Genomic DNA, 24,777 nt, shown 5'->3' with positions numbered 1-24,777 from the left:
CATTTTACAGATCAGCTTAGAGGAAGGTATAAATGACTTGCCCAAGGTAAAAAAGAGCGGGGGGGTGTGTCTGTAGAAATGTGTAGTTATGTCTTACGTTAAATCTACAATCAGACTTCTTTGAGAAGAGCATTGACCTGCAACGGCAAAATATTTCAGCCTAGAGACTCTTCCTGCATTTTTTGAAAATAGTTTCTATTGCTACTGAAAGCCACTTTTGAGGTCTGAGAATCACACACAGAAAGCAGGCCAAGCCTGCAATGCTAGGTAGCATTGTACTGCTACCTTGCAGTTGTGCATTTAGCTTCATATTCAAGATGAAGCATAAAGAGGGAAGCAAAAAGGTACAGCAAGGAAAAACACAAAGGCACTTTAAAATGTTACCGAAACTGAGTTCTCTACACTAGTAAGGCAGGTGCAGATAACAACAAAGCCAAGTAAACCAATTCAACATTTCTGAAAGAAGACAGAGTCTCCTCTTGTAAAAGGAAAATGGCTTTATTTAGTATTGCTCAGAGGTGGCACAGGACTGATCTGCATAGATAGCATGCAGGCAGAATGAACATAAAATCAGCATTTGTTTCCCAAAACTGGCAGTTAGTCACAGTGGTATGCTCATACACAAGTCTAAAACCTTTCAATTTTTTTTTTCAGAAGCAGAAGATAATCCTATGAGCTGTGGCACTTGCTTTCTAACTGCTTAACTCTTTCAGAAATAATCTCTGATTCTGGATCACACTCTAGCAGTTTGCACCAAAGTAGCACTGGAGTTCCAAGGGAGCTGTCCCATTGCTACGTGGATTGACCCAGCTGCCTTTTGGAAGGGCAAGCCATACGGTATGGCAAGGCCAGCCAAGGTCAGTAACTGCTGGGCAGACAAACGTAAGGATTTCTGTGCACATCTTACTTTCCTGTCCTGTAGTTAACTTGACCATAACATCAAGATATCAAGATAGTCCCGACCTCTGCTTCAGCTATTTCGCTCTAGGTAGTTTGCTGTCATTTAAAGCTAAAGTCTCAGCTGAAGTTTAATGTTTTTTAACAGAGTTGAGATGTTCTTTACTCATTCTGCTCTCTTTTTGGGTTTCTGAAGTAATTTAAAGTGCTGCTGGGGGGTGTTACTGTGACAACTTTTACACCATCTTTGCTCAATGCTTTACAGGAGACATGTTAATTTTTTTAAAATAAGGTAACTTGTTTATGCACAGTTGCAGCACTCCTGCAGCTCTTAACCTCCCAGTCACCTGTGCTGAGACCTGGGTTTTCAAAAGGTACACCGACCCTCAGTTAACTTACTGCAGTCAATGGGCATTTGGGGCCAGTGGCAAAGGTCCAGATTCTTACAGAGAATATAGAGAAAAATGATTGATTCCACTTAAAAACTTAACCTATTGCTTGGCACAAAAAGGCCAGCACCTGTTTTGAGAGCATTTGTATTGCATGTAATTGACAGAAAATCTAATATCCTAAAGTACTTTCACTCTGCTAGGTCAAATAGTAGGAGCTGAAACTAACCTCATAGAGCATAAGCTTAGAGTCCTACCTTTTTACTATTACTGTTAGGAAAAAAAGTTTAAATAAAAGTAAGTCTTTGTTGCTTCATAACCTAAACCTGAGACTGCAACCTCCATTTCTATTCTAAAGCCAGGGAGCAATAGCCTGTGCCTGTTGTGTGAGATGCCAAGCTGTGGCAGGTGCACCTGCCTAATGAAAATAGGGCTGCTTGGCTGCTGAAACTTCCTTTATCTGTGCCCTTGTTCTCAGGGCTTTATAGTACTTGGGGCCCTTGGCCAATGGGAGCTGATGTTGACCACAGATCAGATTTGGCTGGGTATGAATGGAGTCCCCTGGGGGAGCCATTTTGAGCTAGTCCCCCCCGCTGCCCGGAGCAGTGTGCTGCAGTCAAGGACTCTCCCCTTGGGTCAGAACACTGCCCAAGGAAACTCCTTGAGGTTCCTAGGGGTCAGGACACTGCACTCAGAAGTTCCTTGAGGTTGAGAGCTCTCTTTTTTAGGTGAGTGACAGAGCATTTGGGTTGTTGTTAAGCCCTAGGAAGTTTGTGGTGATAGTTTTGTTCTCCTCTCACAGACATCTGAATCTGCCATTGTATGTTTGCAGAGTGCTAGTTAATTGTGTAGAAATTTTTTTTTAATTTTTGGTTGTTATTTGCTTATTTGAGAGCTTCTGCAACACAAGCAAAGGTTGTTCCCTGCGTCAGTGCTCTGATTCTCCAGCTAAGAAGAGGGACTGGTTGCTTATAAATCTCAGTCCTTAAGTGTAATATTGCAGAAATTCACATTAGATTGTGTCCATAGAGCCACCATTAGGGAAGCTGAAGTATCAGCATTCTAGTCTTGAGGTCTCTCAGCGGTGCTTTTCCCAGGAGAAGCATCACTGGCTCAGCCAGGCACCCTTGCAGTCTGTGGTGCTCAGTCCCACTGGATGCCAAGGAGCTCACAGCTCACACTCCAGAGCTTCTTTGCTGTCTCATCATCCCGACCCCATGGAGATACGTATGCTGGCTGGCAATCACTGTAAGAGGAACATTTTTTTATTTTCATTTTTAAAGTCAAAGATCTCCATCTGCATTTTCACACTAAAATGTCTGTGTTAAGATAACAGAGTTGCTTTCTAGCAGTGTAAATTCAAGAGCAGTTGAAGCAAGGTGGGAGGCTCTCCAGCAAATGAGCAAGGGTTGGTGCTAAGCCACCTTGAGAAAGCTCTTTCCAACTTGCTAGGGAAGAGTGTCACCCAACGCCACCAAGAACTGGCAAGCAAGTCTAGCTCTATGTGTTGGCTCAACTCTTAAAGAAACCTGTATAGCTCTACTGTATACTCTTCAGCATACATTCTCTTTAATAGCACTAAAAAGGGCTGTAAACACTAACCAAGCTTCTTCAGGAACACCTTTTCCAGCAAACACTACCAAAAAGCCTCTCAAACAGCCCTTCACTCTAAACTATTTATCCCATCCTATTCACCCCACTATACTGACACTGGACAAAAGGCAATGCTGCCCCAGAGTAAGAATACTGTAATAACTGTGTATGGTTATCCCCTTTTCCATTATCCTCTGAACTGTGGCTCCTTTCTTTTCGGCTCCTGCCATCAGGCAGCACTCTGTCTGGAACAGAGATCATGTGTTCTCATCTGTAATGCTAGATGCTGCAATAACATGGGAGTTTAAGAGAACAGAGGAAATTGCATCTCCTAAGATTTCTATCCAGCCTACTGTTTTCAGAGGTCCAAGTGCACAGTCTCTGATGTTCCTGAAATGACTCTGGTGGACTCCACCTGTCTTGCTGTGGCATGTAAATTCTTTTCTTAACATCTAGACTTGTGCTTTATATTCTGTTGCCTGAAAAGTGAAAAGGATTTTTGCCTAGTCCAAGGTAAACTGAATCTCTGTTGAAGCTATTCATTTCCCACCAAGTGCAAAACTCCCTTCTTTTATGAGCTTAAAATCCACAAAAGTTTTCTGTACGCCAGCACATAAATGCTCCATTTATATCCTGGGACAGACAGTCATCCAGGGAAGATTAAGACATCTATATATATATTCAAGTCTGATTAAGATGGTACAAACTCCCAAGTGAATATCAAAGTCATTACAGAGACTAATCTGGTCACATATCACAAGAGGAAAGCTCTGCAAAGATGCAAAGGCTCCAACAGTATTCATGTGAGGGGAAAAAAAAAAAGAAATTTTCACATTCCTTTCCCAACAGACAGTATTGTTACACAGCTCTACACCTGGTGGGAATCTGACAGACACATCTGCATGAATCTGTTCAAATGGCAGCCTTCAAATCCAGGATGATGATGACTTGGAACTGCTCTGGGCTGTAGTTTTGGTGAGGGGAAAAGGCATGACTATGCAGGGGCCTGAAGTCAAAGTAGTCAAGAAACAACAGGGTTTGTAGTGGGAGCTACAGAAGACAGTTTCCAGGACAGAGTGAGAGCATCCCAGCAGGAGTTCCTCCCAGCTGATGGGTCTGTCAGACTGGACAATCAAGTTATTTTGTCACATGTCAGTCCTGAAAATCTCACCACCCTATCTCTGCAGCACCATCAGCCCTCCCAGCTCCTGGGAAGCTCAGGCCCCTTCTGCTCCAGTGGGGTAAAACCACAAGGAGAACCAAAGTGGTCTTCCTAGGATTGACTCAAGTGACCTCATTAACTAAACGGCTCTACTGAAAAGTGATTTGCCCAAGTCTCAGGCAGATCAGGATTAGAGCTCTGAACACGTGACAGCCCTTCCTGCACTTTGAGTACGGTGATATTCCTTAGCACTAAAGGCCCTGCTATTGTGTAAAGTGCTGCACAGGTCAGGGATTTCTTCTAACACAACATCGACTGCAACAGACCTCGAAGGGGTAAATCTCTAAGTATTATCAGCCAGTCCCTTCTTAATGAAGACTGACAGTAAGTCTCCTTTTCCCCAGCCAACAAGGTTGCCTTCCATAGTATATCATTCCATCTGTTTGCACCCACCTGAAATACTGTCCTGTCACAGATTCCAGTTCCTCTGCTACTGCACAGTAGACACTGGTCTGAGCTCCTTCCCAAGGTGTCTTCAAGAAGAATGAGAATATCTTCCACAGCCACATCATTACAAATGAGTGCCGGACTAGCTCAGAATGGACAGACCCAGGATGGAGGGCGTTTGCTGTGACTTTAGTGCCTATGGCAAAAGAAAGCATTCCGGACAAATCTGCATGCATCAAACTGCCTTTTAAAAAAAGGGTAATATACTCCTCAATTCTACCTGCAGATATTCTACAACTTAAAGGAGGAGTCCAGGCATGGATACAGAGAGAGTAAGTGAAGTCCTCTGTAGTTCCTGCTTGCTGGAGCATCCCCCACTCCCTTCCAAACACTGCAGTCACTACATGCCTTCTGCAAAACAACGTGCTAGAGGGCCTGGGTGCTAAAACAGCAGCAGCTTCCATCAGGCTTTTGAGAACATCAGCTTCTTTTGATTTACTGTAATACTAATTTCCTAGAGAAGACACTGCTTCTGTTTTAGTAAAATAAATACTACTTAAGTTTATGAAAAGGACTGAATGACATGGCTGTGACAGATGCTGTGACTTAAGAGGTACTGTCTAGTCCTATGCTTCTGTTCTCCAGGCCATCAACATTTAAGGCAGCTGGGTATGCATCAGCTTTTCTAGTGGAGACTGCAGTTGTAGTTCAGCTTCTACCCACATACCACAATTGTCTGCGTGGATGCAGCTAATTTTTGAAAAGCACCAAAGAAAAATTAAATACATTCAACTGTGCCAAGCTACTACACTCCTCTGCCCTGTTGTTGTAAAGACAGTTAGTGTTTTGAGTCTCCTGTTCTAAAGATGGGAAATATTTTCTTCCTGTGAAGAGCTGTCAGTGACCCTTGCCTCAAACCATTTCATTTCTGCATAGCCAACTTCCAGACCTTTCTTCAAGCCACTCTCCTCATCCAAGGTGCTCAAAAGTCAAGCAGAAAAACACTCCGCTCTCCTCTGGGACTTGCCTTGCAGCCGCCTTGCCAGCTCCCGTGTGAAGAGCACGTTAGCCAGTTTGCTGTGACAGTAGGCGAGGCCACGGTTGTAGCTCTTCTCACCATGGAGATCATGGAAGCGGATTCGGCCTGCGTGATGAGCCAGTGAGGACACGTTCACTATGCGGGCTGGGGCAGACTGCTTCAGGCGCTCCAGCAACAGGAAGGTCAAGAGAAAATGACCTAGGGGCAAGAGGAGATGTCACCCTTCTCTGAAGGTTCCTCTGCTGGAATTCCAGAGCACTTACAACATATTACTTACATGTTGTATCTTACTGTTGCCCTCATTTCAGGTCCAGGGAAAAGACAACCCTGCCCTGAATCAACAGCTAAACTTTTTTGCAGCCATGAAGTTCTGCTCCTCAGCTTCAAAAAGCTGGAGCTGTCATACATCTCAAATGTCCCAGGTAACATGTACAGATACTTAAACTGGGTCCGCAATAAGCAAATCATTGTATTGCATCTCCAGAGCTCTGAACTCTGGCCTTCTATCCTTCCCCAAGCAGCAAGAATGAGGAAGAGAAAATCTGAAAGCAGGATTTTCCTCTGGCATTTTGCCCCAGATACTGTATGCAAACATGACTCCACTGGCCTTACCAAGATGGTTGACTCCCAGGTGCATCTCAAAGCCGTCAGCAGTCTTGGAGTAAGGGCATAACATTACCCCAGCGTTATTAATGAGAATATGGAGTTCCTTCTCCTCTGCAAGAAACAACAGACATCCTTAAACAGGGAAACAGAGACCGAAGACAGACAACAAGGTGGCACAAGTCAGACAAAAAAACCCCACGCCTGTCTGAGTTGCAGCCACATCGCCTCAATAAAATGAGAATAGGTCTCCTACCCCAAACTAGCTCATGGCCTCTGACAAGCCCCTGCTGTGAACTGCAGTACCCAGCATCATACAGAGATATGCAGGTCAGGGACCTGGCATTTGCTAGAAGAGCAGACAGCAGCCCTTGGTAAAATATTCTGAGAAGGAGGATCTAGAGACTGTACCTGCTAGAAATTTCTCAGCAAACTCCCGGATGGACTTCGTATCAGCCAAGTCTAGTTTTCTCACAGTGACTTGCTGGTTCCCTGTCTCAGCTCGGATTTCACTGGCTGCAGCTTCTGCCTTTGCTATGTCTCTGCAAGCAACAATCACCCTTGCACCTGCACGGCAGGAAAAAGCAGGAACAGAAGCTGAGATCTCCGGAGCACACTGGATGATCAAGGCTCTGACAAGCAGGCTGACTACATGCAGTGCTTACAAACAACGTCTTATTTTTTAGGGAATTGGCATCAGTCCAGGGAGCAGCTGGGAGGGACAAAGCCTATCCTACTATGTTGTTAGCTCTGATCCAGCCCAAAGCTGTTTTCAGACCAGGAAAATGCATATCTGAAGTGCCTCTGTCAGGTTCTCCCAGGTCAGGAGTGCATACCACAACACTGGTATGATAGGGTGATAACTGCCCATAATAATGGCAGTTTAATCTCTTTACCAGTTACCTAAAAAGCATTTAAACTAAATTAGCTTGAAACATGACTGACTAAAGCATATGGCAGTGGACCTGTGATGTTTCCCAGCTTCATACAAGCAGGACCCAACAACACCAGGAACCCCAGCCCTCTCAAAACAGTTGCAGTGCAGAGCATTTTCACGTCACAGGGCACATTTCTGGAGTTCAATTAATGAAACCAGTTGAGGAACTGGGGACTTGCCCCTCAGTGGTTACAACCTCTGGAGGAGCAACACTTGGGCTCGTCTGAAGTAACTTTGGAATCCAAATGTAAGCATAAAACGTGTCCTCCCTGGAATCCAGAAAAGGGACTGCTGATGCGCAGGCAGGCAGGCGCCAGCCGCACAAGGATGCCAGCTGGCAAAGGCCGGTGACTTGCCTCTTCGCGCGAGGTCTCTGGCCGTCTCCTTCCCGATGCCCGTGTTGGCTCCGGTGATTATCGCCACCTTCCCCTCCAGCCTGGCTGCTGACTTACACCGTCCTCCGGCGACATACCTCCTGCAAGGGGAGGGCGGCAGCCGTCACAGGACAAGCTCCGCGGGCGCCTTCCCTCCGGAGGGGGCTCGGGTCAGGGCTAGGCACCCAGAGGCCCAAGGTTTCGCTGCACTCAGGGTCCCGGCCAGGCACGGGCATCGTTACCAGAAGCGGCCGATCGCGACCGCGCCGCGGGGGCCTGCCCCCCCCAGCTTTACAGGGCGCCGCCCCGGGCCCCGCCCCGCCGCCCCGCCCTGGCGCCAGGTGAGGCCACGGCTCCCATTGGCTGCCGCCGCCAAGCTCCGGACACTCGGCCAATGGGCTCCGCCGCGGTGCCGTGAGGAGAAAGCGGGCCCCGCCCCCCCGGGCGCCCCGTTACGGCGGCCGCCTCTGCCGAGCCCCGCCGGCTGCGGGGCAGACCCCAGGGCAAGTCCCGGGCGGTCACCGAGCCACGCGGGGCCGCCGCCGGCGCCAGGGCTGAGCCGAGCCCCCGCAGCGCCCCAGCTCCCGCCTTGAGCGCGTTAGTGTGACTGAGGCGCTGGAGGTGGGGAAGGTCGAGTAACGCCCTGCCCGACGCGGGCCGCGCACGAGGAGCCGCTGGACCCGTGCTGCCCTCACCCAGGCAGGCAGACGCGGCGAACACCGGCTCCGCCCGCCCGCACCCGCCGCTTCTCGTGCGCGCGCGAAGGGCCGGGGCCGCGCTCGGTAGGACGCACCTGACGTAGGGCGCTGCCACGAGGAGGAGGACGGGGACGGAGACGGCGGCCCCCAGCACAGCTCCCCAGCAGGTGAGCATCGCCGCCCGCCCGCTCCGCACCGCCGGCGCTCAGCAGCGGCCGCCTCGACCCCGCCCCGCCGTGGCCCCGCCCCGCCCCCCCCGGCCCCGCCCCGGCATGGCCGACCCTCTCTCCCGGTGGTGCCCGCGGCTCCCGGGACCGGCGGGCCCCGCGCCCTGCCGTGGGCGTGCCCCCGCTGGCCGGAGCAGGGCGGCCGGCCCTACGCCAGCAGCTTGCTGCTTTTCTGCCCCCGGCAGCGCTCGACTCCGACCTGGGTATCTCCGAACAGTCTGAAACAGCCGTTTTAATTGCACTTTCCCGTTAATAAGCGGAGAAGTGCCGGAAGGGGAAGCCCGGCGGCTGTCTGGAGAGACCTTCAACACACATTTTCATCACCTCACGCCAAAGTTTATGATAACTTTGCACCCCAGCAAAACGTCTGAAATGACGTCTACGCAAGCGTGCGTTACGGGCTGGGAGGGATGCGGTGGGGGGCTCAGCGGCGCCCGCTCGCACCTTTACCAGCGAGCACAAGAAACGAAGGGCCCCGGGCACGGGGCGCTGCCCCCCCCCCCCCCCCGCCCCGGCCTCCTCCGGGTGCTGCGCCGTCTGCCGGCTCCGGCGGCGCCGCCGCCCCTGGGGCGACTACAACTCCCAGCAGGCAGTGCGCGCCGCGAGGCCCCCCTGCCCCCCCGCGGCAGCCCGGGGCCGCGCCTGATGCGCGGTGGCGCCGGAGGCGGCCCGATGGCGGCGCGTGGCGGCCCCGTCCCACGGGCAGCAGGCGGCGGCGGGCTGCGCGCCGCGCGGGGCTTTGCGGTCGGGCGGCGCCACGGGCGCCCAGCTCCGCGGGGGGAGGTCCCCGCCGCCGATGGCGGAAGTGGCGGGCGGGGGAGCGGCGCTGCGTCGCGTCGCCGAGGGGGCGGGTGTCTACCATGGCGGGCCGCGGCTCCGGCTCCTCGGAGCATCTGGAGCGGCTGCACGACATCTTCCGGGGACTGCACGGAGACCTGCGGGGCGTGCCCGAGCGGCTGCGGGGCAGCGCGGCCGGTGAGGCGGCGGCGGCGGTGGCCGTCCCTTAGTGCGGGGGGGGGAGCGGGGCGCGTAGCGGTCGCGGGACGGTGTGCGGGTAGCGGGCTGGGCTGTACCGGCAGCGGGGCTGGGCCGACCCCTCCGCTGCGGCCGCCTCTCTCCCCGTCGCTAGGGACGGGCTGCCCCGGCGTCGCTCCCTGCCCGCGGGCTGCCGGCCCTCTGGCGGGGCTCCCCCGCGGGCGGCCTCTCCACCCGGCAGGGCTGTTGCAGGGGCGGCTGGAATGTTTCTTCAGAGAGAAACCTGTTTCGACAGCCCGGAGGGCAGAGTCCCTTGAAGGAAGCCGGCGGGTGGGGGAGGAGTTTACCCAGGCAGCGCATTCTTGGAGGAGGCCGGTGGCTTTGCTAGGCCTGGCTTCACTGTGTCTTATTTCTGTGTTGCTGCTATATTCTGGTAGCTTTGCTCTCGAGAATTAGATCTGATCGTGCAAAAGCCCAAATATATAAGTAGCGAGGCGGGTGTGTCGCTTTATTCCTCTGGAACAGCTCCTCTCGTCTAGCAAATTTCAAGTCCGTAGCCAAGCGCTGCTGTGCTGGGCTTTCAGTCTCGTCTCTGAGGAGGAGTTGTTACTTGGATGTTATTTCATTCTGTCTCTAAGTGAACTAACTACGCTGCCGTGCTGTGGGTTTTTTCTGTTTTTTTGGTCATTGTTGGATGTCAACAATGTAAAATCTCATCGGCAAGAATTAATAGTAGTTTTTATGATTGCAACGGTCCACAACCATTTGTAGACTTACCGCAGAAGATTTGCGTTTGTTTTAGAAGCCTGGTTTGTGCCCTACCTACCCACAGACTACAAAAAACTATCTGTCAAGCTACACAAAGTTTTATTAGAAGCAAAACCCGATTTTATAGGTATTCCTTATATGATAGCAGTGGGTAAAACACTCTGACAGAACACTTCTCTGTAGGACTTGGCATTGTGCTTCTAAGTCAGTTCTGCGTAATTGGCAGTAATCTGAGAACCGGAAAGGGAAGTGATCTGACAAGAAGAATTTTACCAGTGTCACCAAATCTCTTTGATTAAATAGTTCTTTAGATGAGAAACATGATACACAGTTATCGTGAGCTGCTGTAGCTCAGCTTGGGTTTTGTACTACAAGAACGAGTAGGGGCTGTCAGCCACGTTCTGCAGTAGTCTTGTCATTTTCCCAAAATTGATCAATTTTGTGTTAAGGTGTAAAATCTTAAAAAATGGTTTGTTCAGAATATACCAGTCTGTGCTAGATAACACAGGCTATGCAAAGCTTAACATTCTGTTTTTTACTCTGGCTTTCTGTTTAATGAGTTAAATTCAGAGTTACAGTCCTTGTCATCAGCATTTCCAGAAAGTTTGGTACAAGAAACATCTTCAGACCTGCAAATGGCAACTTTCAAAGCTGACTTAATTTCGCTAGTGGTCAACAAGAATAAAAATCATAAAAGAAGAAATACCTTTTCTTGTAGGAAATCCTTATTTCCTTGTAGAAAGGAGGGTGGTCAGGGTTCAGCTTCTTGGTGAAGTAAAGCTTTGTCGGGTCTCCATGGAACTGGGGTAGCCTTGAGCAGTGGGCTTAAATGGAGTATTTAGAGGCAACAATTTTTGCAATGCTTGTAGATTATTTTTTTTCAACAGATTACAAATAATTACAAACTGATTTTTCAGACATGCTATGAAATTTTAATATGACTGTTTTGTTCTTTAAATTTTTTGCTGCAAAAATCCTGGTAATATTTTTGAAAAGTATTTCTAAGAGAGTTTAAGATAAAGTCAGGAATTTGTCCATCTGATAAAGGTGTTCCACTCTCCTAACGTGCTTTGCTTGCTTCTTGCACTTATGGGGAGGGTGGTGTATTTTTATTTTTCGAGTTACCTGGTCCTGAAAACTTCAGGAGGCAATAAAAGATACCTTGCATACAATCCTAAAATGATTGACAGACTCCGAAACTTGAGGGAAGACAGAATCTGTAGTCCTTGAGGGGCAGAGGTTTGGAAATGCTGTTTCACTCTATGTAAGCAAGATAATAAATCCCTAGCTCTAGGAACAAATTTTTTCCTTTCAAATTTGTAACAGCTAAATTTTAAACAGCCTGGATCTTTACCAAATATAGATACTTTCCTCTAAATTAATTCAGGTAGCTGTACTTTTCAACTGGATCTATTTCTAACTGATTGGAAATTATGTCGACTGGTTTGGGTTGGAAGGGACCTTCAAGATCATCCAGTTCCAACCCTGCTGCCATGGGCAGGGACACCTTCCACCAGACCAGGTTGCTCAAAGCCCCGTCGAGCCTGACCTTGAACACTGCCAGGGAGGGGGCAGCCACAGCTTCTCTGGGCAACCTGTTCCAGTGCCTCACTACCCTCATAGTGAAGCATTTCTTATATCTAATTTGAATCTGCCCTCTTTCAGTTTAAAACCGTTACCCCTTGTCCTATCACTACACTCCCTGATCAAGAGTCCCTCCCCAGCTTTCCTGTAGCCCCTTTTAAGTACTGGAAGGCTGCTATAAGGTCTCCCCAGAGTCTTCTCTTCTCCAGGCTGAACAACCCCAACTCTCTCAGCCTGTCCTCACAGGGGAGGTGCTCCAGCCCCCTGATCATCTTCGTGGCCTCCTCTGGACTTGCTTGAGCAGGTCCATGTCCTTCTCATGTTGTGGGCCCCAGAGCTGGACACAGCACTGCAGGAGGGTCTCATGAGAGCAGAGCAGAGGAGGAGAATCCCCTCCCTCGACCTGCTGGCCACACTTCTCTTGATGCAGCCCAGGATACAGTTGGCTCCTTGCTGGCTCATAGTCAGTTTTCTATCCACTTGCTCTCAATCTGCCCAGCCTGTATCTGTGCTTGGGATTGCCCCAACCCATGTGCAGGACCTTGCACTTGGTCTTGTTGAACTTCATGAGGTTTGCACGGGCCCACCTCTTCAGCCTGTCCAGGTCCCTCTGGATGGCACATCCCTTCCCTCCAGCATGTTGACCACACCACACAGCTTGGTGTCATCAGCAAACCTGCTGAGGGTGCACTCGATCCCACTGTCTGTGTCACCAACAAAGATGGTAAACAACACTGTTCCCTGTATTGATCCCTGAGGCACACCACTCGTCACTGCTCTCCACTCGGACATGGAGCTGTTGACTACAACTCTTTGAGTGTGACCATCCAGCCAATTCCTTATCCACCAAGCAGTCCATTCATCAAACCCATGTCTCTCCATCTTAGAGACAAGGATGTTGTGCGGTGTCAAGATAGATCAGTTAAATGTTGATGAGCGTGTGGGTAATGTTACTGTGACTTAGGTACTTACTGCATTAAAAAAGTTCAGTGCACTTTGAGTCACAGTTTAATCCAGAGTGATATGAATTAAACTGTTTGATATATTCTGGCATTTCTGTTAGGCCAGATCCAGTATAATGCTTTCAAGCCACATTGCCTGATTTCTTGTTGGCATAAAGACAAAAAAAGTCTCAAGCCATTGCTACTTGACTTTTGGAAACTAACATTTCTTTGGCTGCTCGGTTATAAGTGCATTGTTGTCTTAATCCTCTTGGGGGACAGAAAGAAGCTTTTTTGGTACTGCACCAGGTTTCAATTAGTTTGAGACAGCAGTTGTTTTAAGAGGGCACTACTTAAATCGGATTAGTGAAATGGCCTGTATGAAAGAAAATATTGACTTCTGAAGGCTGTTTTCCTGCAGTTCATGTCCATGATTTCACTTACAACCCAGCTACACAAATAATTGCATCAGCACAAATGTACATGGTGGCAAGTCATGGAGGAAGTTGAGGAGAGTGTGTTTAGGAACCTTGTAAGTCAGCATTTCTTCCTGAATAAACCAGGGGCGTGATACCAGCTAGTGTGTCATATATTAACAGTCATAACGTGGCTTAGTCTGCAATAATTCCGTGTGCTACTTGCAAGAATAGCTTCTTGTTAGATGATGATTTTTAATTCTGTCCTAAGTTCTCTACAGTTCAAAATCTGGGGCTTAATATGAATTTGAACTGAAAAGGAAAGTCTACAGCTTAGGCATGTTGTGTATGTGAGGGGAGCTATAGAAAAATATTTTGATTGCTTCAGATTTTGTTTCTTATTCTCTGTTGAGAGCTCAGTGGTTTAAAAACTGCTTCTTCTGCAGAGGACCATATTTACAAAAAGGTATTAAGTCTTTTTTTGCTGCAACAATGTCTTCATAATATTGTCTTCAAGTTTAATCAAATTAGAGAAGTTTTACCAAGATGATTGTCTGCATTTTTTGCAACCCCAAATTTTATTTAAGATTGACTTATTCTTTCCTGAGAGGGACGAACTAGGCTGATGTGTATTTATCAGACTTCTGATAGGATTTGGTTTCATTTGCAGTGCTCTACAAGAGTCCTCTGGTGGTCGTCTTCAGGGCTTTTGCAAAAGCTTAAAAACCATACATTTTTGCTCCATTGAGAGTTTCAGAATTGCACTTTCATTGATTGTGGATATTAGAGAGGTATGATAGTTTTTTAACACATGCAAAATACATGTCTTAAGATTTTGTTTAAAAATAGGGTAACAACAGTGAAACCCATCCTTTGGCTTCCAAAGCCCTAGGTACAAGAGTCTTAGCAAATGACTGTCTTAGACAACCAAAATGTATAATTTTGTTGGCTGATTCAAACAACTGATGTCATTCCAGAAGAGGGAAGCATTTGGGCATTAATCCGTGAACCTGAGGTGATACCTTGGTGGGATCTTTAATCTCTGAGTACTCTAGAATGCTTATCCTGGGTTACCCAGTTACTTTATGACCACTAGAATGCAGAGTGCCCTGTCTGCCAGGAGCTTCAGGGCTCACTTGGGAATGTAGATTGACTTGATGTTCTGTTCAAATCCAAATTATAATTTGAGCCTTCAGTAATCTTGCCAAATGTATGCAAAAAATAAGAAATATTTGTGAGCTGTTTACCAGCATGTCCTCTCTGTTATTCTTTCATGTTGACTGTTTTTCAACACACAATTCTGTCAGTGGAGATTGGAGGATAATAGGTCAGAAAAATATTTGAAGTTTGAAAAATTACTTCTTTTGTCTACCAGAGGTAGTGGCCAGCATTTGGAAGGGTGGTTTCTGCTCTCTCCCCCCACACCCTTCTGAAAAGTTGTCCTAAGAACAGGCTGTTCCTCTTTGAGGTAAGTTTTGACCTCAGATACTCTCTGCAATCAGCCATCTGTGGCACCTTCCTTGTCTATAATGGGTTGAGTTGGAGTTCTGTTATTTCTCTATAGTTTATCTGACATACTACTTTTTCTTTTACAGAGGAGAAGAAAAAATTAGTTCGAGAATTTGATGAGAAACAGCGTGAAGCAGATGAAACGGTAAGCATAAGTCTAGGCTTCTGGCCTTTCTGACTGGTTGAAATATTGATGCCTTAAAAAGGACAGTACTTCCAAATTTTTTTTCTTTATGGATCCTATTCTGGCAGGCAGATGTTGTATTTTTTTAATGTTTGATTAACGGATCTGATAGGTGTGTCTGTCAAGACTGTTGTATAGATCTATATACATATTGTCGTGGGTTAGGCCCAGAGGGCAACCACACAACTGCTTGCTCGCCCCTTCCCCCTCAGGAATGGGAAAGAAAAAAGAAACAAAAGGCTCAGGAATCGAAATAAGGATAGGGAGGGATGACTCACCCATTATGGTCATGGGCAAAAGACAGACTTATTAGGGGAAGAAAAAAAGAACACCAATTTAATTCAAACATTAACAACAACAACACTTACCAGACAGAGTAGGACAGTAAGAAGCATTACCACATCTTAAAAACACCTTCCCCCCCCCCCCCCCAATCCTTCCCTTCTTCCCAGGCTCAGTTCTGCTCCCGATTTTTGTACCTTCTCCCCCCGCCAGCAGCACAGGGGACAGGTGAGTGGGGGTGCGGTCAGTCCTGCCACTCCTTCCTCCTCAGGGGGAGGACTCCTCGCATTCTTCCCCTGCTCCAGCACAGGGTCCCTCTCACAGGAGACCGTCCTCCACGAACTTTCTCTGATGTGAGTCCCTCCCACGGGCCGCAGCCTTCTTGAACTGCTCCGGCATGGATCCCCACCGTGTGTCACAGTCCTCCCAGCACCGAACTACAACAGCAGGGGCTTCCCACAGAGTCCCGGCCACCAACCCAGGTGGCTGCTCCGGTGTGGGGTCCTGCACGGGCTGCAGGTTGGCATCTGCTCCACTGGTGACCTCCATGGGCTGCAGGGGCACAGCCTGCCCTCTCACCACGGGCTGCAGGGGGTCTCTGCACTGATGCATCCTCCCCCGCTTCATCCTCCTTTCTTGCACTGACCCCGGCATTTGCAGAGGTGTTCTCCTCACAGCTCCTCCTCACAAGTCCCAGATTCCCCTTCTTAAATACATTATCACAGAGGTGCAGCCACTGTTGCTAATTGGCTCAGCCTTGGCCAGAGGTGGGTCCAACTTGGAGCCAGGGGAGCTTCGAGAAGCTTCTCACAGGGGGCTACCACTGTAGCCCCCTACCCCACTACCAAAAAACCCATTACAGACACAAACCCAGCACGTTCCGCCCCTCACCTCTGTTAATCACATGTTTAAGATCTATATATACAGATACAGACAAATACTCTTACAAGCTTTTTTTTTTTTTTATTTGCTGGGTTTGGATATTGCCTTCCCTTTGTTGAACAAAGGAGAGTGATAGAGGTGCAATTAAAATTACTAGAGATTGTAGGGAGGGCATGTAGAGAATCTGCTGCTTTTTTTTCCCCCCTACTGTCTTTTTTCATGTTGGTCTTAACCTATCTGATCTTTCTATAATAGTCTGATGGTTAAATATCAGGGACCTTGAATATTTGAAACCTCTATTGTGTAGGCTTCCTGGACAGCAGGTGACATGGAACAGCACAAAAAACTCCATGTGACTTGTCTTTTTAAGCAAGACATTATGGATTAAGCTTTCTTCTCATATTAATGTGCTGTTAGGCTGTTTTTGAGTCACAGCTGAACATGATGCTTTATTACTCTAACTAACTGGGGTTTATTGACCTGCATCTGTGTAGGTGATGTATGAGATGTAGAGCTCATATTGTGAGAGAGCTCATATTGGCAGACAGCTTTCAGCGTTGTGAATATAAAACAACTGTCACTGAAAGCTGGTATGAAAATTCATGCATCCAAAATCTCGGAGTCTACAAACCCTAACTAGTTGCCAGGCCCAGATGTTCAGAGTGTGAATTTAGTGGCATGCCTACCTATGTGATAAATGTGATGAGAAGCTGATACCATATCCATCCTATAAATGCTTAAACTAGATGAAAGTGAGAACTGCACATTTTGAAGTTACGGAGTGATGTTTCAGAAAAAATCAAGCATTTAAGCTTGGCAATTATTTTTTCTTGAGGCACTGTGTATCTGAAAATGCATGTGGGCTGAACAGCTTTAGGCAGAATGGTGCAGTTGATAGTAGATGAGGGGTATAGGGTTTGGGGTTAATCCTCCTTGCCCAATTACATAAAAACATGTGAATCCCTTCATCTGGTGGTGAGCTTTGAATATAGGTGCTCCTAAGAATAGATCTGGTGCTTTAAAAATAAACACATTTTCTTTTGTTAAAGCTGCGGGAAATGGAGGAAGAACTGAAGTATGCTCCTCTGCCGTTCCGCAACCAAATGATGAGCAAAATCCGGGCGTACAGAAGAGACCTCTCCATGTTCCAGAGAGAGCTGAGAAGCACAGATTTGGGATTGGGCCCTGGAAGTCAAGGCGATATAAAATACGGAATCTTCTCCACAGAAAATGAACAGAGTGTGAGAATTAGATATAAATTTTATTTAACACTGCTGTGATTGTTTAAAAATAATATTCCAGGTATACTGTTTACAGCGTTTCTACTTTAATCCACTTAGCTTTTGTGCTTGTATAACTCCCTGTATATCTGTCTGCATGTAACATGAATATCTCAGGGAGGAGAAGGAACACTTGGAACTCAGAGAGATTTTCTGTTCTAAAACAAAGATATGAGTATAATCAAAATGGAACTCCTTGAATGCCATGTGCTTAGTAACTTCCACAACGTTCTGTACTGAAATGCTTTATTTAATCATTCCCCTACAGCAGTGAAAACACAAAAGTGACGCTACTGACTGAGAAGAAAGGTTAACTGATCTACTTCTGGTCTCCAAAACTAGCAGAGTGGATCATGCACCTTGTATAGGTTCTTCAGTAGAATTCTCTTTTAAGCAGTCTCAGTGTAAACAATTTCAAGGAAATACAAGAAGCCGTGCTGGAGCACTTTGTTCACTATGGATGTGCTGCTCCAGTGCAAGAACACACCAGTCTTTGTTTACCAGATATGCTTAGATATGTCTGAGCTAGTGAGGCTGAATCTGCTTATTATCTTCAAAGTGTTGTCATCTGGACAGAAAGTTCACAGAGGTGGGCTTTTGTTTGCCTGCCTTAGATAAGGAAGGTTTGAGGGAGGCTCTTTGCTTAGTATCTTGTTCTGCAGTAGCTTGGTAAATTTTTGCATTTGATTCCTGTTGATTGGTTTGTCAAAAACCTGAGAGCAGGGTGGTAGATTAGGCTTTCTGAAGCTTAAGAAAATACTTTAGTTTGAACTACCTTTTGACCCCAAAGTCAGCAAACATTTTTCTTATCCTCTAGCCGAGGCTACTGGCATGAAAAGAGGATCTTTGTTACTTAGCAATCCATCTGTTAGTGCTGTTTGTTCCTAATCCTTTTGACTGTAAACTCTTAATGATCTCCCTGGCAACCAACTGTGAAGTCACAAATAAGACTGAATTTATATACAAACAGAAGGAAAAGTTAGCATCTGGAAACCAAAGATGATATTTTCATGTAAATGTTCTTTGATGGAAAAGTAAATTGTTGCAAAGACAGTTTTTTGTAACTGCTTTAGCTGTGTGTCCTTCTTTTTCAAGGTTTAACGAGATTTTGCCATAATCTTACAACATGAACAAGAACTCTTTCAAAATTAACTGGGCTACATCAGCTAGCATGAGAAGCGTGTAGAGCTAACACAAATGGATGGCCTGTGGAGTCACGGCCTAACTTTTTAATATGTCAGAAGCCTGATACCTCTGTCTTTGTGCTTAATCGTTAAGCATATGTTATTTTTCAGACTCATCTGCAGTCACAGAGGGTGCTGCTTCTCCAGGGAACAGACAGCCTGAACCGAGCCAGTCAGAGCATTGAGCGCTCGCACCGAATTGCTGCTGAAACAGATCAGATTGGGACCGATATAATTGAAGAACTTGGGGAGCAGCGGGAGCAACTGGAGCGCACCAAGAGCAGAGTAAGCAGAGAAGCTGTGGGCATTGTGTTGAAACAACCTGATGTTAGCCTGAGGGACTGTGCGCCAGTAATTACTCTCACAGCCCTCCCTAGACATGGTAACCCAGATGGTGTTTCTGCAGACCAAATCCAGGCTGCCACGTTTCTATGCTGTGCTCATAAAAGGAAAATAATCACTGTAGAAGGGCCCAAAGCCCTGGCCAAATGTCTGCTGCCGTGTCTGTGCAAGACTGGGTATTAGACCTATAAATCTGCTAAAAAAAAATAGCATTACTGAAAAAATTAGATTTAAAAAAATTGCTGAGGAGTTGCTCACCACTGGATTACTAGTAAAGGTTGAGATTTGGGAGGCAGTTACCAGGTTCTTCTAATGAAATGGAATTTAATTGAAGCTTAATTACTTAATTACTAACCTTCCAATATTTGTAGGTTAGCTAAGGAGGGGGAAAGTGGTGTCAGACAAGATGCCTGTTCCTCATCCTTGGGTCAAGCGGCTCTGCTTCTACTGTGGAAGCTTTAAAGAAGTGGTTTGTTTTGTTTACACACCTGTGCAAAACTAAGAATTTTGGGTTTTAAGTAACAAAACTGATGGGATTTTCTGTGTGTACAAGGGCTCCTGAGTGTAAAGCTTTTAGGTGAGTGACTTGCAGGGGTAGGGCGAGTTTGGCAAGTAAGGAGGCTCAGCCAGAACGAAACGCATACCCTTTCTCTTGGGAGTTGTCTCATTGTAACAGAGCCTGCAGCTTTTTCATTTAAGTAGTTTTTGGATTTCAGTCAGAATTTTATTTGCTCCCAGATTTGGGTTGGAGATCAGGAAAGGAAACATGATCTTAAGATTTATAGGTATAGTGTTTGTCTGTTCTTTTTCTGATTAAAAATATTACAGCCCTTCAAGCGTGTCAATCTATCCACAGATTGTTCATGAATCTGTGGCTTCCATTGTGAGCCTTTTAGGCATCGTATTGCTGAATTGTAGTCACCTTGCATTCCAACTAGAAGCAGATTTCCTTCTTGCTTGGTCTGCCATAGCAAAGATCAGAAATCTAGCATGTTTTGGCTGGACTTGGTAGTTTTCTTCCCAGCTTGTCCAGTCTGTCTCAGTGCAAAGTGACCAGTTCTGCAGTTGGGGGCAATAGCTTAAATGACAGAGGAATTGTGCGGGCAGGCATCTGCAGTGGCGAGCGAGCGACCTGGCTTACCTTTCACTTCCCTTGGAGGTTTGAAGTGGAATAGTGGAATCTTACCTGGAGACCTCCAGATACATCATAAATCCTGACTCTGTGAGACAACAGCTTTCTTAGTTGTCTGTAACCTCACTTAATTACATGCTGCTTAATAGCTGACTGAGAAATATTTGACAGTTCATTTCTGAGCGTTACAAAGCTGAAATGGATCATCTATTAACAGAGCTCACACCCGCTGGGTCACTTAGACCTGTCAGTGCAACGTGGTTCTTTCTTTGCCAGAAACTGAACAGCATTTCAGATGGTTCCAGATACGCACTGGGGAGAACAGTCAGTATCATTTCTTCTGGTGTCAACAATTAGAATAATGAAATTTAATGAAAGGAGCTAATACCAACTTTCCGATATCTGTAGATTAACTAAAGGGGCTGAAAGTGATCCTAAATTGCATATCTTTGTATGTATCTAAGGGAGAGTCATTATTTCCTCCTTAGAAAGCTCGTATTGTGTAGAGAACAGTGTTGTCTCTGAATTTGGAGCATATATGGTTGGCCTTGGTCCTGTTAATGGCAACAGTCAACACCAGCTACTTCCAGGTGCATCTTTGCAGAGTTGCTGTATACTTGTTCAACTGACAGATAACTTTTGTTTCTCCTTAGTTGGTGAATACAAGCGAGAACTTGAGCAAGAGTCGCAAGATTCTACGTTCTATGTCCAGGAGGTGAGTAGCGACTGACTTGGAGCAGCACTGGGCGGTAGCACTGTTGCCTGCCGGTTTCAGGCAAAAAAATAAAGAACAGGGTGTCAGCGGGAACCGCAGGGAGGTTCTAGGGAATGTGTAAACAGAATGTGTGCCCATCTGCAGATGCTAATTTGTGTTTTCTCCTCTCTGGTAATTACGTAATGGAGTACAGGTAGTTGAGCACTACTGAATTTGTGCTGCTTGTTTAGGATAATATGGGGTCTTTAACCATCCCTCATGATATTGTTCCACCGCATTGCTAATGGTAACTTTAGATGCAACTCCTTGTTATTCAGGTTGGAGGAAGCTGTGCCATAAATCCCTGCGGCACTGAGCAAGTCAGATGTCTGATGACACAGACAAGTCTGTGGAGCCCACAGTAATGCTGTAGCATAGCTGGGCTGTCATAGGGGAAACGCTGACCCTCACCATACACCAGTTGTGACTGCTTAAGTGTATCTGCAGTTTCTAAACTGTGTGGTTTAATGATCCCTATAAACCAGTTCATGGAGTGTATTTCCAGTAGGTACTTCTGGCCTAACAACCTTTCCTCCTTTATACCCATTGCTAAAGGAAGTTACAGTAACAGCGTCATTTCAATAGTAAAAATACATTATTAGTTGGAGATTTTATATACTTCAACTACACAGTTCCGAGTCAAAGCACCACTGTGTGGGCTTTAGCACAGGAGTTCAACTGATCTTTTCCTCTTTGCTTAATTGAATGAGTAGGCACATACAGAGCACAATGATCTCCCTTACATGGGGCAGGGGAAGAGGAACAGAACTGCTACTGTTGAAGTAGAAGATTTAAGCAGAATTTCCAGGAAAACACGAGTAGGAAACTGAGTGTGTCCCTTCCTGCTTGTTAAGAGCTATTCAAATTGCACTTTGTGGTCTAGCTGAAACAGGGACTATATTTATTGAAGGTAAGATGGTGATCAAATTATCTAGAATCTGCTTTCATAATCAAGGGAGAAAAAAAGCTATCTTGGATTTTTTATTTTTTAACTCTAGAGTTACCACTAACAAGTTGTTGCTGTCAATTATCATCATCCTGGAACTAGCCATCCTGGGAGGTGTGGTCTACTACAAGTTCTTTCGCAGCAGATGAATTTTCACGACCAAGATGAGCTTTTCTACTGCTGAGGAACTGGCTGGGCTGTCTGTTCCCTCTGACTGTCCGAGGATTGAACTGTCTCATGGGACAGCAGGTTCAGCTGAAACTGTACTGACACTAGAGGGACAGAGAAGGGGAATAAAAGGACAATGCAGAGACAGACTTGAACTACTGGTAAGATTAATCAGAAGGTAATAAATATTTTATTGTCTCAGTTTGTATATACTTCACTAAATGAATAAATCTTGGTATGTAATAAAGTAGCCACCAATCAGTGGAAAAGCTAGTTTATTTAAAAACAGAGAAGTTAACAGTATTTGCCAAGTGTTGACAATCAATCCACTCAAGTGCCTCAGCAGAGCTCTGTAATGTCCAACGTACCCACCACTTTGAGTTCTTAAATCCTCACTTGCTCTTCACTGTCAGATTCATCTGGAGAACTGGGTGTTGGGAGTTCATCAAAAGCAGTGTGCGCTCCTTCCCTTGTCTGCCCAAAGCACGTTGCTATCACGTCGACTGCAAGACTAGCAGTTGCGTTCACTTCCTCTTGAGATGCTCCAAGCAGTGGATTGACTTCAACCATGTCTACAGCTGAAAGCATTCCTGTGAAAATGATTTACAGCTTTGGTACTATGACAAAGGGTAAAGTCTCCAATAGGGTTTCACTGCATCAAGTCTGATATTTGACCTTGTGACCTACTCTACCCCTTAGACAAGTAAAACTGGCCCTCAAGTGAGGGATGAGGTTGTCATTCTTAGATGCTAGACTGTGGTTTTAATTTGGTTCTTTCTTACATCGTCACTACCTCATTCATGCTTTTAGCATTCAGGAAAAGTAAGTCTGATGTTCTGTATACACTTATGAAAGGAATGGTTTTTAATTTTGTTTTCTCCCAGTCCAAAAACTAGGGGATATAGAATAGCCTCACCTGATGTTTTTTGCCATCTTATTCATGATTCTATTGACTCTGTTGTCTGGTTCGGGTTTTTTTCCTTCTTTTACTGCAATTAACTCATTGTTTAAACACATTAAATAAAACTCCATGGCATAAGGAGGAAAGTCCTCATGTGTCAGCTGCAGTGTACCTAGTGAGAGCTTGATTTGTTAGCCTTGAATCCTAGAGTGGGACTTCACACTGTTTAAAATTGTTTGCATCCATTTTTTTTATTCCAGATGCCCATCTCACCCCATGTGGTTAGAAATAGGGGACAGTATTATACAAGATGACTGAGTCATTTTTGGCAATGGTTGTTAATATATTATGTATTTTATTTACTTTTGGTAAATTGAAGTTGTTGATGGTTAAGCTGCTTCCAACACCCGGGTACTGCCCAACCCTAGGACGTCTTTTTCCCTTGCTGAAGGCTGAATTGACTTTGTAGGCACCTTAGCTTTGACTATGTTTATCTTATTATCTAGTTACACGGGAAAAACATAACCCGTATGAGCTCTGTGTAGTGTGTCCTGTCCTTGCTTAGTCCAGTACTGCTGGTCAACTCCTACCTGTGTTATGTATTTCCTCTGTGATGTACATGCCTTCTCTGTAAGTCAGTCCGCCTAGAACAGGAGTCCCAGTTGCTGGAGCCAGTGAGGGATCGAAAGCGTCAATGTCAAAACTCAGGTGAATTGGTCTCTGTCTCCTGAGACAGAATAAAACAAGAAAAGCAATCTCAGAACCTTCAACTTTTTCTACATCTATTTCTTACTGTCCTGGCTGATCAGCAAGGTAATGTCATGCTCTGTGATGCTAAAGGCCCCCACTAAATCCTGTATCATGTCTTATATACATGTGGAAAGGATTTTTAATTTTTTTTAAATATCTTTGGACCCTGAAACATCTCCTAGCTCAGAACTTTCCCCCAGTGCACAGTGGGAGAACAGAAGTTTGTCCTTCTAGTTTCACTCAGCATCTGCTCAGGTGTGATCTGGCTGAAGAGAATTACTTTTGTTCTAACCACCTTAGCTGGTATTTGTCTCTTCACTTGGAAAATGTAGAGAAATGTATGGTATAATCCAGCTTTTTCTCCTTTTGTACAGAAGCCAGGGTGAAAGGCAGGAACATTGATTTGCATGGCCTCTAGGATAGAGCGAGCACCAGGCTTGAGGATTTCACAGACAGCTCATCAGGACAAATGGGGCATTCTGCATTTCTCAGGTCAAGAGCTGGAGGCTGCCCCCAGACTCTGCCATGTAAGCCTAGTTGAGAAAGTGAAGAATAATCTCAAACCTAAACCATTAGTTGCTTACTACATGAAGTCTGGCAACTGATGGCAGCTTAATAAATGGGACAGTGCTTGTCACTCAGAGGAGCTATTTAAGTGGTAGGCTGTGTACTTCCAACTTAATGCAGATTAGCAACTCCTTTACTGGGCACAGCTGGAGCTAGGGAGGGTGAGCACACCTTTAGATACAACAGCACACAGCGCAGATACACGGACCTTGCCCTGCCTACAGGACTCTGTTCTGCCCTGTGGTGCGAGGTTACCCTTCCTAACTGGGATCCTCTCCCCGTGTCCCCAGGCAAGCATGGTTTGCTCCCTGATCTGGGTCCCCAGACGTGAGCACGGTTAGCAGAGGCTCCAGCGTTGACCTGAAGCCAGGGCGTGGTTACAGGGAACTTGGCTAGCTGAACAGCTGCCATCAGGACAGCGTATGTGCACATTGCCTAAGGAAGAAGCCATCAAATGCTTATTGCTCACGCAGTAACAGCTGAATTCAAGTTACTGTCAAGTTGCTATATATTTTGTCAAAAGTTTAATGTATACCCTAGACTCTGAGTGGATTCAAACATCTTGTCAAACAGCAGCAAAAGGCAGAATTCCTCAAGAAACAGAACAAATCCTATAAAACAGAGCCACAACTGTAGTGGCTACTGTAACCTACCTTGTAGCTTTTTGCCAAAGACTGTGAAATGGTTCCCGGTCAAGATGTGGAAGTCGAGGACTAAAGTCTGTGCTAAGACTTTACTATTTACTGGACACTGTCACAGTTCTGTTAGGCCGCCTTCCATCGAGAGTGACCTTCACTTAAATAACTTTGGGGAAAGTAGATGTTCAACAAGTGGATGATACCAGTA

General features: G+C 46.1%; 3 protein-coding genes across 6 annotated transcripts in view; 1 reads left to right on the top strand and 2 right to left on the bottom strand.

Annotated features, from left to right (window-relative positions):
• Positions 1–479: 479 nt before the first annotated feature.
• On the bottom strand, positions 480–8,370 carry LOC141943219 (retinol dehydrogenase 12-like). Its single transcript, XM_074868081.1, has 7 exons — positions 8,235–8,370; positions 7,424–7,542; positions 6,542–6,697; positions 6,140–6,244; positions 5,516–5,725; positions 4,495–4,684; positions 480–2,532 (listed from the first exon to the last, which is right to left on the bottom strand). Exons 1-7 carry the CDS (start codon positions 8,312–8,314, stop codon positions 2,430–2,432), a joined length of 963 nt encoding a protein of 320 aa, XP_074724182.1. The 5' UTR covers positions 8,315–8,370; the 3' UTR covers positions 480–2,429.
• A 785-nt stretch (positions 8,371–9,155) lies between these two features.
• Positions 9,156–24,777, top strand: part of VTI1B (vesicle transport through interaction with t-SNAREs 1B) — a 17,115-nt gene continuing 1,493 nt past the window's right edge. Inside the window, exons 1-6 of one of the 2 annotated variants that reach the window (XR_012628888.1) lie at positions 9,156–9,341; positions 14,646–14,704; positions 16,957–17,148; positions 18,483–18,656; positions 20,499–20,560; positions 21,598–21,874. Coding sequence is in view for 1 of the 2 variants with exons in the window: in XM_074868082.1 (XP_074724183.1) it covers positions 9,227–9,341; positions 14,646–14,704; positions 16,957–17,148; positions 18,483–18,656; positions 20,499–20,560; positions 21,598–21,694 (699 nt within the window). In the remaining variant the exon portion in view is untranslated. Of the gene's footprint in view, positions 9,342–14,645; positions 14,705–16,956; positions 17,149–18,482; positions 18,657–20,498; positions 20,561–21,597; positions 21,983–24,777 lie in introns of those variants that run through there. The other variant, XM_074868082.1, reaches the window with a different exon arrangement.
• ARG2 (arginase 2) overlaps positions 21,972–24,777 on the bottom strand; it is a 25,088-nt gene continuing 22,282 nt past the window's right edge. For all 3 annotated transcript variants that reach the window (XM_074868080.1, XM_074868078.1, XM_074868077.1), the window contains 2 exons: positions 23,205–23,341; positions 21,972–22,303 (listed from right to left, as the gene is read on the bottom strand). In XM_074868080.1, the coding sequence (XP_074724181.1) occupies positions 22,098–22,303; positions 23,205–23,341 (343 nt within the window). In that variant the 3' untranslated portion in view covers positions 21,972–22,097. The remainder of the gene's footprint in view (positions 22,304–23,204; positions 23,342–24,777) is intronic.

The sequence above is a fragment of the Strix uralensis genome, chromosome 4 (genome assembly GCF_047716275.1).
Source record: "Strix uralensis isolate ZFMK-TIS-50842 chromosome 4, bStrUra1, whole genome shotgun sequence".
NCBI classification, from domain to species: Eukaryota; Metazoa; Chordata; class Aves; order Strigiformes; family Strigidae; genus Strix; species Strix uralensis.
Note: the sequence above shows the minus strand (reverse complement) of the source record. Positions and strands in the feature narration are given on the sequence as shown.

What these genes read in the sequence shown, in the direction of transcription:
- LOC141943219 (XM_074868081.1), bottom strand. Translation starts at nt 8,314, where the DNA reads ATGCTCACCTGCTGGGGAGCTGTGCTGGGGGCCGCCGTCTCCGTCCCC. An exon ending in GTGGCAGCGCCCTACGTCAG is followed by an intron (nt 7,543 to 8,234) that starts GTGCGTCCTACC and finishes CTCCCCTTGCAG; the next exon opens with GAGGTATGTCGCCGGAGGAC. An exon ending in TGCTGAGAAATTTCTAGCAG is followed by an intron (nt 6,245 to 6,541) that starts GTACAGTCTCTA and finishes TGTTTCTTGCAG; the next exon opens with AGGAGAAGGAACTCCATATT.